General features: G+C 41.1%; 1 protein-coding gene across 4 annotated transcripts in view; it reads right to left on the reverse strand.

Annotated features, from left to right (window-relative positions):
- PPP4R3A (protein phosphatase 4 regulatory subunit 3A) overlaps positions 1-15,503 on the reverse strand; it is a 79,544-nt gene that overhangs the window by 58,816 nt on the left and 5,225 nt on the right. For all 4 annotated transcript variants that reach the window (XM_038405846.2, XM_043515969.1, XM_038405847.2 and 1 more), the window contains exon 2: positions 7,663-7,718. In XM_038405846.2, the coding sequence (XP_038261774.1) occupies positions 7,663-7,718 (56 nt within the window). The remainder of the gene's footprint in view (positions 1-7,662; positions 7,719-15,503) is intronic.

Genomic DNA, 15,503 nt, shown 5'->3' on the forward strand with positions numbered 1-15,503 from the left:
AATTTGGTCCCATATTATTTGCTCATCCTGAAGGCTCTGTAAATTCACTTTGGGTCTCCTGAAAACTGCAAAAAATATTAAGTACATATCTACAAGTGATTTTTTTTGTGCCATTTGCTCTATTAGCTCCTATGTTCAATAGCTGAACTTTTGTTTTTAGTTGCAATATATTTCAAGAATGTGGGATAGAACAACATATTCCAGTTTACTGATTCCATAATATGGCCTTGTGGTACTCCACTTATGATTCATCTATTTAGTCAGCTTTATCCAGCAATAGTGAAAAAGAAATTTGTTTGTCAAGAAGTCTTATGTTGGGCTAAAGGAACCAATTTGGCAACACGTTGCTCTCATTAGAAAGGAGGCATTTACTGTCTTCTTCTCTTGCTCTACTTCCTCTATCCCAATGACTTCCTAGCCCATATTGTAAGTTTTATTTCCTACTGTCTCAATTATTTCAGGTTTGTCCCATTGGTAGAAGTGCAAGTTTCTTCTTTTCTGCACATTTTGTCACAATCTCCTCACAAGTCTCTTTTTGTACCTCCCCCAAATTTAGCTCAGGTTAGTGATAGTTTGACGTGGCTACTTTTCAACATTAAAGCCATAGTTGCCTCTGAACTACTTCATTAGTAGATAGTACACTAGCTGAAATGTAGTATGTATATTCAGGTGCATCTGAAATAAAATTAAAGATATCTGAACTACAGATTTTACTGCCATATCACTGGCAGGACCACTGTCATAATTATCCTTGAACAAAGTATATGCAAAAGTCTGCATAACTGCATGCTTTACTATTTCTCATAGAAGAGGCTTTATTTTTATTTGTTCTTTTGGAATGGACAGAAGGGAGTGTCTCTTCCTTAAGAAATAGCCATGTCTACATTGTGAACTCTTTGGGGCAGGGACTGCTTGTTCCTTTATGTGTGGACAGCACCCAAGAAATTGCTACAACAATGTAAATAAATAAAAAGCATGAACTAGGAATGAGAGTTCAAAAAAAAAAGGGGGGGGGTATTATTTAAAGTATGCAAAATTAATCTGTTTAATGTCCATACTCACTGGGAGCAGTGGGCGAGGTTTAGGTTGGATATTAGGGAAAACTTTTTCATTAGGAGGGTGGTGAAACACTGGAATGGGTTACCTAAGGAAATGGTGGAATCTCCTTCCTTAGAAGTTTTTAAGGTCAGGCTTGACAAAGCCCTGGCTGGGATGATTTAGTTGGGGACTGATCATGCTTTGACCAGAGGGTTGGACTAGATGACCTCCGGAGGTCCCTTCCAACCCTGATATTCTATGATATTCCCACCAACCTGAGTGTACCTTCTGTATTTAGTGGACTAACCATTTCCATCTGCCTTTTCCGTTTGTAATCCTAAATTTGTTACTTATTTTTACAATTGCTTTGATAATTGGTTTAAAATAATCTAAAAATGCACTCCATTCGTTAACAGTATAGTATTAAAAATATACATTACTCTCTATAGATTAAAAGGTACTATATTACATAGCTGAACTGTAGTGCTTATCTACATTCGAATATAAACTCTTTAGTGAATGGACCGTATCTTCTTCAATGGATTAAATAAGCCAAAAAAGAAGTCTTTTTTGGTCAAGCAAGTCATCAGTCATAAGACTCTAGGACATGTCTTGCCACAGCAGAGGAACTGCTAGGAAAAGAGGTGGCAATTTTTCTGCTTTCCGATAGCAGTTTTGGATTTCTCTCCTTTTTCTGAGCTACAGGGAATTCAAGGAGTTCAGCTTCTTTTCTTAGCTATTTCTATCTCCAATAGAAATCTCATTTTCTATATTTAAAACATTCCTAAAGGAAGAAGGCATGCCAGGAAATTTGCTGTTGAATAGGTTGTCTAAAAGATCTTAATAATCTTTCCACACAGTTCAATTCAAAACTTAACATATTACATAGTATTACTACATCAAGTATGCCTTCTTAGGCTTTTCTTTTTTTTTTTTTTTTAAATGCAGAGTATTTGGAAGTTTCCAGCTAATGAAAGTACAGTTAAGCAATGCATTATGTTCTTCCTGCTATCGTGAACTTTGATCAGAAACATCTTGAACTAAAAGTAAATAGGAACACGTTCCAAATGCTTGCTACTCTCACAGACCTAGGAAGAACTTCTGCCAATAAGCTTGAAGTAGGAGGTCTTAAAAGATTTAGGCTGTGACTGACAATTCTTGAACTTTATACATCAATGTATAGCAGAACCACCCTTTAGTGAGGATTGCTAAAAACTTTTAGAGCATGATTTTTATGGTATGTTTTGTCTGGTATGCCAAGCATAGAGCTGACTGGGAACCAGTTCAGCCTGGAACTGCAAGGAGGTTTGATACAGTCAGCCAGGGATTCCGTCCACTTCAGGGGAAACCCATGCTGCTGAATGAAGCCAGCTTTCTGGCTCCCTTACCCCAGCAGATTGTTAAAAACCCTCTGCTTACAGGTACAAGGAGTGATCATAGAACTCAAGCACAGAAGGGGGACAATGGTAGCTGAACTACAAATGGGCTATTTTGCTAGAGAAAGATGCAGCTGGAAGGTAATACAACGGATGTGAAGTCCATATGAATATCCAGGGATCCACAAGCAAGCATTTTCTATACATCTGTGGACTCCACATCAATGAGATACCACACTACACGTCCACTGTACCAGCATTACTTCCTCATGAGAAGAGATGTGAAAATCACCACAAATTTAAACTGAATTTTTGACTTAATTCTCCCATTTCAGCACACTTTTTTGAGAAAGAGACTAATCTGGACAAGCTAGAACAAAGCCTAATAAGAGTGGACCAATATCACTCAGTAGAGATTCTTGCCAGTACCCCTGGAAAAACAATGGGTGCAGGAACAGCAGCACAGACATTTTCCAGGAGTGCTGTGTACAGAATGATTGGAGGAAAAGAAAAGCGGAAATGAAGAGAGAGACTGGAAGGGTGAAAATGCATACAAACCAAATGAGGGAGCTGCACTATAATGGTGATGAGCAGGTGGCTCAGCAACAAATGATGCCTTGTTCTAGGCCAGGAGGCTCTGCACTTGCACCACTTAATTTTTTGGTGACTGAAAAGGGCTAGGAAAAAAACAGCTCATATTGCTCTTTAGAGATGGACTCTGGAATATACATTACACAACTGAACTGTGAGTAACAATGGTGGGGCTGCATTGGTGTAAGCATCAACAATGCAGTATGTTCACAAAAGTCATGCTGTTGTGGATGCAGATCCTTTAGGGGTTGCCTTAATGCCCACAGAAGTATTCTGCTATGTCACAGCAGCTCTACTGCTCTCTGAGTACCTATCCCACTGCTCCCACACAGCTCTTCCAGCAGGAATATAATCTCTACAGTATATAGCATACACATGCACCTGTTCACTCATTTCTGATTTGTTCCATTATCTACTTCCTGCACGAGAACACCACAGATTGTGAGAGGCATAGAAATACCATCACACATTGTACGGGTGTCATAGCCATGAGTCAGGAGTTCCCTATGTCAGGTCAACTCTGGGAGTGGAGGCCCAGCATCTCACACCACTCAAGTTAAGGTGCTTGATTCAATTATTGCTACAGTTTTTGTTGTTGGTTTTTCAAAATTTTTCATGTTTCCCTATATGATTCAGAAACAGGTAATATCCAGGCCCAGGTTTGGTGGTGGTGATATCCCCACTCCAGGGCCCAGACATAGCTCAGCCAATTTCCACTCTCACCTCCTAACCACCCACCTACTTCAGTAAAGTCCCCAAGGATATAATGGTCCTCCAGCCAAATCCTCCAGCCAGGGGAAGTGGACAGCATGGAAGAGAAGTTCTGGGAGCAACATGAAGAGATACACTGCTGTGCTTGAAGCAAGGTGGATAAAGATCAATTATTTAAAAAAAAAAAAAAAAAGGGGGGGATCTAAAGATAGTTTTAATTCAGACACATTATAGCTCAAAGATATCTCATCATGGAATACGGATTATATATTCTAATTCTATAGTATAAGACAATATATTCATGTAATGTTTAAGAAAAGTTTTGTAAATGAGTTCCAATAGTTCAAGGATTAGGTACCCAATCTTACAGGGTTCCAGGGGCTTCTGTATAGATTATTTAGGTTAATTTTTCTATCTACACAATGGGACTCAGTGTTCAGTCTACAACAGGGGTGGGCAAACTTTTTGGCCTGAGGGCCACATCAGGTTTCCAAAATTGTATGGAGAGCCGGTTAGGGGAGGCTGTGTTTCCCCAAACAGCCAGGCACAGCATGGCCCCGGCCTCCTACCCGACCCCACTGCTTCTCGCCCCCTGACAGCTCCCCCGGGACTCCTGCCCTATCCAACCCCATTCCCTGTCCCCTGACGGCCGCCAGGGGACTCCTGCCTCATCCACCACTCCCTGTCCCCTGACCAGCCCCAGATCCCCAACCCTGACTGCCCCCTGCTGCCCCATCCAACCCCCCACTCTCATTCCTGAGTGCGCCCCTGGGACTCCTGCCCCATCCAACCCCCCTGTTCCCCACCTTCTGACTTCCCCAACCCCTATCCACACCCCCACCCCCTGCCAATCTCCCTGAATTCCCCTGCCACCTATCCAACTCCCCCTGCTCCCTGCCCTCTTACCGCGCGGCCTGGAGCATCTGTGTCTGGTGGTGCTACAGCTGCGCTGCCCAGAGCACCGGGTCAGGCCACAGCTCTGCAGCTGCGCTACCCGGCTGTCCAGAGCATTGCGCCGGTGGCACGGCGTGCTGAGGCTGCGGGGGAGGGGGAACAGCAGGGGAGGGGACTGGGGACTAGCCTCCCAAGCCCGGAGCTCAGGGGCCGCACAGGAGGGTCCTGTGGCCCTCAGGCCATAGTTTGCCCACCTCTGGTCTAGAAGATACCATCAGAGATGCTTAGTTTTGCAATTCTCAAACTGTGGATTTGTGTCTCCAGAGACAACATGCTTGTTAACAGCAAAAATGTTTTTAAATAAATAAACAATAAATAAATAAAATAAATCTATAGTGATGGAAAACAACAGACCTCAACCCTACTGTCCCTCTGAAAATTTGTGTACACAGAGTCCCTTACCTCTCTCTAAAAGTGTCAAGTTTCAAGAAGTTCAATGAACAGAATTGTTGGGGGTGGAATAGATCTGGACAAGGAAAAGAAGTCTGGAGATAAATGTGAGACGGGAGGGACAGACAGTAGAAACAAAAGTGAAACTGTTTGAGCAGAATATTCCAGAAGTCTTGAGGTCTTCCTGAGTGTAATCTTCATTGATTTGAGATCTACCATCCCATTCTCTCACTAAAAGGAAAAACCTATAATGGCAGCAGGCCGTAAGAGAGACCCAGTTTGGGAATATTTTAATGAAGTTCCTCTACCTGTGGGTAAGACAGGCATGTGTGCAAAACGCAAACAGTGCAACAAAGAAATGCAAGGCCTGGTTGCCCAAGATCACAACATCATCAGAAGTGTTCCTTCTCAGGAGGAAGCTGTGTTGAAGATGATGAAAGGAACATCACTTTAAAAACATATAGTGCGTACCTTCTAAAAATGAAACCTACATCTATCTCTGAGTTGTGAAGAATATATATTAAGGTTATAACAACCAACAAGAATGCAATTTTATGTAGAAATCCATGATTAAAATCGAGTCTTCCTGACTAGTCAATTTGATTTAAATCAAATGCACCCTGACTTGAAGGCAAGAGGCGGCACATGGGATAGGCTTGATGTGTATCTGCTAACCAATTTCCCTGTTCTGTTTTTCAGAGCTCCAGGATGTGGAAAACAGCCCTAACAGGTTAAAAAGCTAAGTCAGCTCCCAATTAAAATAATTATGTTGTGGAATTTCTCTGCATGTGTAAGTGAATGAATCTAAAATAAAAGCTAACTTTTGCTTTTGGCTTTCCAGGAAAACAAACAAAAAAAAACAAAAAAAAACAGATCTGATAAAGTTTGGTATAATATAGTTCTGTTATCTTTGTGTCCTTCACTGATGCTCTGGAGGCTGGGGGACAAAACCAGCAAAAGCTGTTTCTGGGTCTGCATACAACCAACTTGACAAGTGACAATAGAGCTCTGAGCTGTGAAAACTGTCACTGAAATGTAAACAGATTTATTCTTGGATAGCAATATTTGTACCACTAGTGATCTCTTTTCACACTGACACTAATGCAGTTGAGACAACAAGGCAGCATTTCTGGAAGCAAATCTAATCCAAGCAATAGATCCCAATCATGCACATCAGCAGGAGCACTTCTGTGTAGACACGAGAAGTGTTACACACATGCTAAAGAGATCACGGCTAACATGACGAATTTCATTGGTATAAGGTAGCCCTGGATGAAAGAGAAAGTTATTGTTGATAGGATCTAACCCTCCACAGCTGGAGTAAGTCACCACAGTGCATGTGAGGTGAGACTTTGGAGAAGGAAATAAGGGTACTGATGGAAATAGTTCCTTTAGAAGGGTGTGTGTAGAGGTGTAATGGACAGGGGAAAACCTAAAAAGGAATTGAGACAAAAAGAGTAGAGGTGAGGGAGAGAATGAAGAGAAAAAGAGAACAGAAAATCTGTAATTTTAAATTATATTTTTTGCTACTGATCCAGTTCAAAAAAGGGTATTACACTATTGTAATTGCAGTCAAAAGAAACTAAGACATAAGCCTGTCCTCCTAAAAGCTTGGAGTCCCACGTCTCATTTCACAGAAAGAAAGAGTAAGTAGATTCCCTTCGACAAGTACAAAATTAAACTCCTAATGAAGCAGTAAATTCCAGACATACAAATGCTCTAGACTATTATTTGCAGAGGAAAAAAAGGTTTTAGGACAACTAAAGGCCAAAAATGCCAAAAGACAAATTTTACAGGCACAATTTTCCTAGATATCATGAGCTGCATTACTGAAGCTAGCCTCTGTCTGCAACACATTATAAAACTGATTAGAAAATAGGCTTAATTTGCATGAACTAAGTTCAATATAACAATAACCAGCAGACAGCAGCATTTGTCCCTTTCTAGTATTGAAAGAATATTGTGCTTTTCAATATACACACCCATCAAATTCCATTTTAATTCTTTAAGCAAAAAGACTCTCCAGGCTAGCAATGCACACAACTAACTAGTTTAAGATGTGAAAGTCTTACTGGCAAAGAACAGTCAACCCTAGGATCGCAAAAAAGTAGGCAGGCATCAATATTTCATCTATTTGTTTAGAAAGAGGTAGCATATTTTGGGCAGAGTTAATCTGTATGCCTTAAAACTTTGATCAACATATAGATATTTACATATCTGAGTAAAAAGAATAATATATAAAATACATTGTTTAAGTTAAGGACAATCAAGTTATTTGAAACTAGGTCTGTTTCAAAAAGGGATTATAAATAGCTTCAGGTAGTATAAGGTCTCGAGAACCCCCTGCTAATTTGTAATTTTACAATCAAACTGCTGTTTTTCCATACGTTTTGTTGCTGTGTACACACAGATACTCCCACAGAAACCCGATTGGTTGTATGATCATACACAAAAACACTGTAAAGTATTTTCTCTCATCTTTCAGTTATAGTAACAGATAGCATTACTTGTAATAAAGGGTAGTAAACTCAGAGAATATTCATATTAAAGAAATAACAGTCTCCCTTTAAAAAGAAAGACAAGTAAAATAATTAGAGTTTACCTGTTGCTTCTGGTATGCAGTGTTTGGATTAATTTTGGACTCCAAAAGAAGAGAACCTGTAGGAATTAAAAAAGAAGAAAGTTCTGTTTTACTTCTACAATCGCATTGTGAATTCAATAATGGGGATTGAAAATTCTCTTTTCAGTCATTGATACACTAAATAGACATTAAAAATACACAAAGCCTAAGACTATGTTCAGAACTTCATCCCCAATCCTGCAAACAGGTATGTAGATACTTTATTTTACTCATATGAGTAGTTTCACTGAAGTCAACAAGACTCCTCACAAATAATGTTAAGAACACTCATAAGTATTTGCAGGATTGGGGCCTTAATCTCCATACTCTAATTTGACTTCATTATTTCCTACCCCAAACAGCATTTATGGGTGAGATGATCAAATTAGAAAAATAAATTGTTTCTAAGATGTGGTCCACAAAGCACTTCCTGGTGGTCTGCAGACACCTCACTGATCACATGATGCTGGCTCTCCTTGTTTCCATCTGCTAAATCTCATTAAAAAATTCATGATCCATGTCAACTTCTTGATATTACTTTTTCCATGGAAGCAGTTACTGTAGTTGCCACAAAAATGTTTTCTATCACCAGGGGAAGGTAGTCCATACAATCACATTATAAAACCAGGAATTAAGGGTAATCTTAAAAGAAATCCAAACAGATAAAAGGTATGGAAATGCACAGTTAAGGCACCCATACAACCCTGTGACAACAGGCAAAGTTAAAGTTGTATGGGGTGCCTTAAGTGTGCTTTTCCATTCCTTTACCTGTTTGGACTTCTTTTAGGTTAACCTTAACTCTGAATTTCCTGGGTTTTTAGTATAATTACAACATCACTAATATTTTTTTTATTTAGTTATTCTTACCCATAAGTTACTGGGTATGCATGCTTAACCTTCACTGAACCTTACTGTCCAGGAATTTAAGAGAAATTAAAATACTTAAACCCATTTTTCTTAGTGCAAATCTCTGAAATTTCTAAAAGGTGAGAAGCAATTCTCCATGAACAAACAGAATTTGAAAAGGACAAATGTAATTAAAATGGTCATTTCTGAATCTCATGGTGGGAGCCAACTTTCTGAACTGATCACTGGAAATTAATGTTTAATACCTGAACAGTTCCTTAATTATAAATCCATACTTTAAAAACCTATGTTAACAGTATGGAGAGAATTACTGAAAGAATCTTACACTTGTTTCTCACACGGTCAGTCACAAACCCTGGGTTTAGACATACAGTCCTTATCTGAAGGATTTCTAGTGACTTCAATAAGAATTTTGGTTAAATAAGGACTGCAGAATTAGCCCATATATTACTTTTTCAGCAAGATGGCTACTAAAAGCAGTAGTACTGAATACCAATGTTAATGATAGTTCCTCCTGTGATAAAAAAGTGCTTAACGTATAAATTTAGAATGTTACAAAATGTTGATATTCAAACGAGACACACAAACCAAGTCAGTAACAGAATATGTAGTTTTTAAAAATAACAAATACATTCACTTTAAAGGAGACATTTTTTTTTTAAACTTACCTGCAATTAGCGTACTACTTATTAACTCTAAGGCCTTGTCTACACTATAGTTTTGTCGACAAAAGTTATGGCGCTTTAAATTAAACCACCCTCACATGTCCACACTATGCTCCTTGTGTCAGCAGAGCACACCCACACTAACAGCTCTTGCATCGACACAGAGCAGTACACTGTGGGTAACTATCCCACTGGGCAACTGGCCACAGGGTGCTTTGGGAAAGGTTTGTAATGCCTCATGGGACAGGTACAGCATCACATGATGCACATCAATCTGATGTTCCATGGGCATTCTACTAGATTACCAGCTGTTTTTCAACTGAAGTGGGGGGAGAAGGTGGGGAAAGTGCGTGACGGAGTGTATGTGTGTGCACGCGCAGAGAGACAGAGTGTGTGTGATGAGGAAGCATGTGTGTTGGGGGGGGGGGGGGGCAGAGGAAAGCGAGTGTTGGAATGCTGTCTCTAAGTTCAGACGGCTGCCGAAACCAACAAATCCTGAAGCAGGCCCCTGGCTCATCAGCCCCCAGCTCTGCACAGCACAGCAGTCTCTCCCCTCTTCCCCCACCCCTCAGCAGCAGCCTGCTCTGCCTGCCTGCCAGCCAATTCCACATTAAGGGTTCTGTAATTCCCTCAGAGTTCTCCCACAGCCTCCTAAGCTACCAGAAGCAGTATCATCAGCAGCTCCATGCGCTCTTCACAAACGCTGAGGAATGTCAGCTTCCCAGAGCTTTGAAAGGGGAGGGATGCATGCCTGTGTAGCTAGATGCAGAGTAGCAGAGTTCAAAGGACTGAGCAGAGCAGTCACGCTGGGCGTTGTGGGATACTAGGGAGGGCAAGTTATGTCGACATAACGAACGGCAGCCTCTACACTGATGTTTTAATCACTTTAACTTTGCGACAAAAAGCTGCCTTTTGCCAACAAAACTATGTAGTGTACACAAAGCCTAAGTCCCAAGTTCAGGATTTTGTTTGCCTTGCAACCACCTAAAAACTCTCCTCAACTGTTGATGATTCCAAAGAGAGAGATGGTTGTTCATATATCATCAACTGTTGCATAACAGAATCCTCAACTCAGATGCTGACAGGTAAAGAAGAGGAGATATAGATTTTCACGTGTTTTAAAATTTAAATCTATTTGCAAGTTTAAGTTCATACAGTACATACTATGGACCTGAACTATTTTTTCCTCTCAGAAGTTTTGCAGTATATAAATATTCTTTTGTCAGCTAATCGTATATCTACTAGCCCAATTCTTTCTTTTTCTAAGGAAGTTGTAAACAGCCTTAAGCCATTTGTGAAGTTCCTGTCACACACTGATTTAAAAAAAAACAAAAACAAAACCAAATCAAAAACACATACCCACTGAACTGACAAGTCCTTTTTGATTATAAAGGTGTGTGTAGAAAGACTAAGGGCTTGTCTACACATGGACCTATTCAGAAATAACTCCATATGTGTACACTCAATCCATGTTCAACAGGGCACTGTTATTCTGGAAATGTCCACACATTATTCAGAAACAGCTGTTCCTGATTATCTTCATGTGCAGATAAGACCTAAAAGAACTCTAATCCAGCTATTGGATATTAATTCAGGATTTTGATATGAATCACTACTATAGAGGTCTCCTCAATATTTTTATATTTGTAAAGGAACCAAGGAGGAGGAAGAATCTCACTAAAAAGGAGAGCTTCTGTTCAAACACTCATCTTGGTAAGTAGCAATAACAGGAAAAAACAGCACAAGGGAGCAAAACAGAATTTTGCAGTAATGCTACGTAATTTACTACAGTGTGGCAGACCTTAATTTTAAGTCCTTTTAAAAAAAAAGTGTGTAAATACATTACATGGAATGTATGTTTTCCTCATGATTAACTTAGCTAACTTCTACAAAGTCCTATTGAACCAGAAATGTTAAGAGCTAGAATGTGTGTCCCATTTAGATGGATAGACATCATAAATATCAACTTGTGACAGGAGATTATTTCTATACAACTCGTTTTGCTTTTGAGAACCCAGTTGTGCAGTGCGCCTTTAACTGCCATCCTTGTGAAAAGGCAACAATTCAGCATTATCAAAACAAAATAATCTCTCTTACAATATGGAGTGGGAAATATTGTCTGAGTTGTTTTCTTCCCCTTAAGCAAGGCTACCATATAAAGCAATGACTGGGAATGTGTTCAATGTACGTTAATTTGTATTAGGTGAAAGTCCATGCTGCAAAGATAGCAGCTGGGCCAAGTAACCCACTATCTGCACAGTCTCCATCATACAACCAATTGAACTGTTGCATGCAAAATTAGCTGTAGAGTAAGGGTGGCAATTGGCTGAGTTACTTCTGATATCACAACGGTCTTGGGCTCTTGGCATGGCATAAATACATGCCTTACTGTAACTGAAAGCTCATGCTTTGTGCCAGTGTAATTTGTAAAGTCAAAATGGGTGCGAACTTAGAAATTTGACAGTAATTGACCACAAATCCCAGTGATGATTGAACCTGGTGATAGTTTAAACAAAAAAGAGCTCTCATGAGCCTGTAGCAGCTTCCATGACTTCACATCAATTAAACAAACATACTAGGCTTTAGAGTGACACAGTCAGACTTGGAAACAACTTCCAAAAGGGATAGTGGAATTAAAAGCCACTAGAAATAGTTAAGCTATGTGTCTTGATGAACCCCTATTGGATAAACTACAGATTCTGGATTTCTGAAAAAAGTAAAGGGAATACGCGAGATGACCTTGTGCATGTGATTCATTCTATGACTGACAAGACAGTATACAGAATGTGGAAAAATTATTCAAAACAAATACTTAAGACAATAAAGTCCTTGCCTATGTCTGACACAACTCCTCCCAGGCTCATCCTTCCAGACTATCAAAAAGGTCAGTTTTTATTACCCCTTTTCTACTGTTATCACAAATCTTGCTTTCTTCTATTCTGTACCTGATGCTTGCAACAGCCTTTCAAAATCTATTTGCCAAGGCTCCAGCCTCATGATTCAACTCACTCCTACTCATTTATGCAGTATCACTTAGGAAAAGCATGCGTCTTTTTCACACTTTTGAGAGACTCAAAACATTTAACCACCACATTTTGTTGTAAGAATGAATAAATGAGTTCTCTGTAACCCATGACCTCCCTCAACTCCACTCCACCTAGGAAATACGATGGACTTGTGAGGATATTATTACGGGCCTGACATTCCGGATAGTTACTCAAGTTAATAATACTCTAGTAAAGTCAGTAAGACTACTCGTGAAAAAACACACTACTTATACACAAGCTTTTGCAGGATAAGGCTCCCATACAGCTCCATGCTTTGGAGGCAGGAACTTGAAGCATACTTGTGGATAGTAAAAAGAGTAAATAATAGTTAGGTATGGTAGTGATAACAGAAACATTAACAATGTCAACCTTCATTTAATAGGTCATAGATTGCAACTAATAAAATTTCTTGTTTTTAATTACATAAATTCTCCACTCAAAAGACTGGATTCCAGTCCTGGTCTTTTGAATAGTATAATTAAAAACATTTAAAAAAATATTTTCTTGGGTTTAATCAATCTTGTTAGACATGACTAATAAATTTGTAAAATACACCTTCCATTTCTTGTGGCTATCCTAGGCTATGGGTATCCTATAGCTTTTGTCAGCATTATTCACACCCCTGAGCAGTGTAAGTTAACCCCTCCCCTGAGTGACATAAGTTACTCTAACATCAGCACTGGTGTGGACAGAGCTATGTCGGCGGAAGAAACAGCTATTGTCTAGGGCAGAGGTGGTTTTATTATGTTGACAGGAGAGCTCTCTGTTGTCCGCATAGCGTGTCTTCACCAGATGCACTGCAGTGTTGTACGTGTAGACAAGCCCCTAGAATACTCTCCAAGACTTTATCCACACTACTTTTTGAAAGCGGTTATAGCCTGTAAAGCACATTTTTAAAAACATCAGCAGGATTCCATGTTCACTAATGACTCCAAATGAAGTTTGCTCATTTTTCTAACCATTTTTTCGAACTGCCTGCCTTGAAAACTCATCTTAAAACTTCAGAGTCAAACTGCATTTTTTACATAACCACAAGAAAAAAATTCTGCGTGCCAAATGATGCACTGACATCTATACAAACCCATTTAAAGCTAATGAGTTTATGTGGGCATCACTGAAGGAATAGTGTGAAGACAGCAGGGTTACCTGTGGAGAGGAGAGTAAGATTTAGTCTACAGAACCTCTATTACTGGGAGTTGTATGCAAGATGAAAAGAACCCAGCTTGAGTCCAATAGCTCAGGGCAGCTTTGCAGAAGTGGGTAGGGTGGGTATGGTTTGATTCACAAACAAAACAATTCTGATAGGAAAGTGAGCAAGAATAACTACAGAGCTCCACAATGGCATATTGAGAGTTACTGTTTAGGGAAGAACCATACTTTAAATGTGTTAAGCCAGTGGTTCTCAGCACCCTTCTTTGTGTTTCAAAAGGGTAGAGGAAGTGGCACTTGGGGATTCATGCTTCTCCCACAACCCTAAAAATTAGCTGGATGCTTCTGCTACCAGTGACCGGCAATGAAAATTAGTTAACAACGCAATTCACACTACTCAGCTATTAGTACATGCTGCCTGCAGACTTGGGAAAACACGTCGTCATCATTAACATGAGCAGAAGTGGCAATGTTTTCTTCACAACAATGGAGGGCTTTTTTTTAATAGTGTAATGCTGGAGGAAAGTGTGCGCAACAGGCGGATTCTGCAGTAAAGTCTGCTGTTACAGAATTCATATAGCTCTGACTGTTAAAAGCTCTCTTATAAAGGGTCCACACAATGGCAGGAGAACAAACTACAGCGCATACACTACTTTCCGATGAAGTGAGCTGTAGCTCACGAAAGCTTATGCTCAAATAAATTTGTTAGTCTCTAAGGTGCCACAAGTACTCCTTTTCTTTTGCGAATACAGACTAACACGGCTGCTACTCTGAATACTTTCCTTCAGAGACTATTTCACAGCCTAATAGGTGTGTTAACATTTTCCTCAGTATTTTCCATCTTAAATGTTTCTTTTAATTTCAACCCATCACTCCTAGTTTTATCCAAAAGGACTGAAGTGTGTTACCACAGAATTATTTAATTTTTATTTCCCAGGCAATAGTGGTACCGCAGCCCAAATTTCTCAGATTTCAATTGGTTTCTGAGGCAAGATGAAACCTTACAGCAGCAGTCCTCAACCAGGGATCCACGAGCCCTTCCTGGGGGGCTGCAGGGCCTAATGGCTGAAACCCGGTACCCTGAGCCCCAGTGCCATGTGGGGTAGAAGGCAGGAGCCCTAGTGCCCCCCCGAGTCTGAAGTTGGGAGCCCCAGCGCCCCATTGGTCTGAAGCCGGGAGCAGTGCGGGGTTGAAGCTGGGAGCTCTGGACTGCCCCTACTCCCCTTGGTCTGAAGCTGGGGGAGCCCCAATGCCCTCCCCACCCAGAGCTGAGGCCAGGAGCAGCACGGGGCTGAAGTCCCAAGCCCTGGCAACCCCCGGGGGCAGAAGCAGAGTTTGGGGTTGCCAACAGGTGTTGCCCCCCCCCCCAATTGCAGCACTTTACCCAGAGTGGAGCAGTCCCAGGGGCAGCTCCCCCCGCTCTTCCGCCAGTCCCTCTAAGGCCCTGTACTCTGGCCAGGTCATAGGCAGGAAGCCAGAGCCAGGCAGTGCGAGACAGCTGCTCCTCTGCTTGGTGGTGCCATGGAGAGGGCAGTTGTGACATTCCCATCTGCTGCTGGTGCTCGGGGTTGCGACTGCTCCTCAGCTCCCAGCCCCCTTTGACTGCTCATGCAGCTGGTAAGCGTTGCCTGGGCCGGGGGACCTGACTCCGGGGCAGCAGAACCCTCAGGAAACAGCCACCACAGGGAAAGCACTCCTAGCACACAGCCCCTAACTACCCCTCTCCCTGCACCTTGAGTGGTTTTCAAACTTTGAGCCGAGTCCCCGCTTTGAGTTACATTTTTTGGTTGCATCCCCCCACAACCCAGACAGGCTGGATGGCCTCCTGAGGTGAGTCAGAAGGTGGAGGTGGCACTCCCTCTCCGGACCACTCTGTGCACAGCTTGCCAAAGCCCCACCAGCCCTTGCTCTACCCACCCCCAAAAAATAGAAGTTAAAGTATGCCTAAGCCCAAGGGTCCCCCCAGCCTGGAGCCCTGAGTCCCCACACTGGGCCTTTGAGTTTTTATAGCATGTTGGGGGGGGCCTCAGAAAGAAAAAGGTTGAGAACCCCTAACTTACAGAGCCACATAAAAGATCTCTTTTGTGGCTAGTAA

The sequence above is a fragment of the Dermochelys coriacea genome, chromosome 6, assembly GCF_009764565.3.
Source record: "Dermochelys coriacea isolate rDerCor1 chromosome 6, rDerCor1.pri.v4, whole genome shotgun sequence".
Classification (NCBI taxonomy): Eukaryota; Metazoa; Chordata; order Testudines; family Dermochelyidae; genus Dermochelys; species Dermochelys coriacea.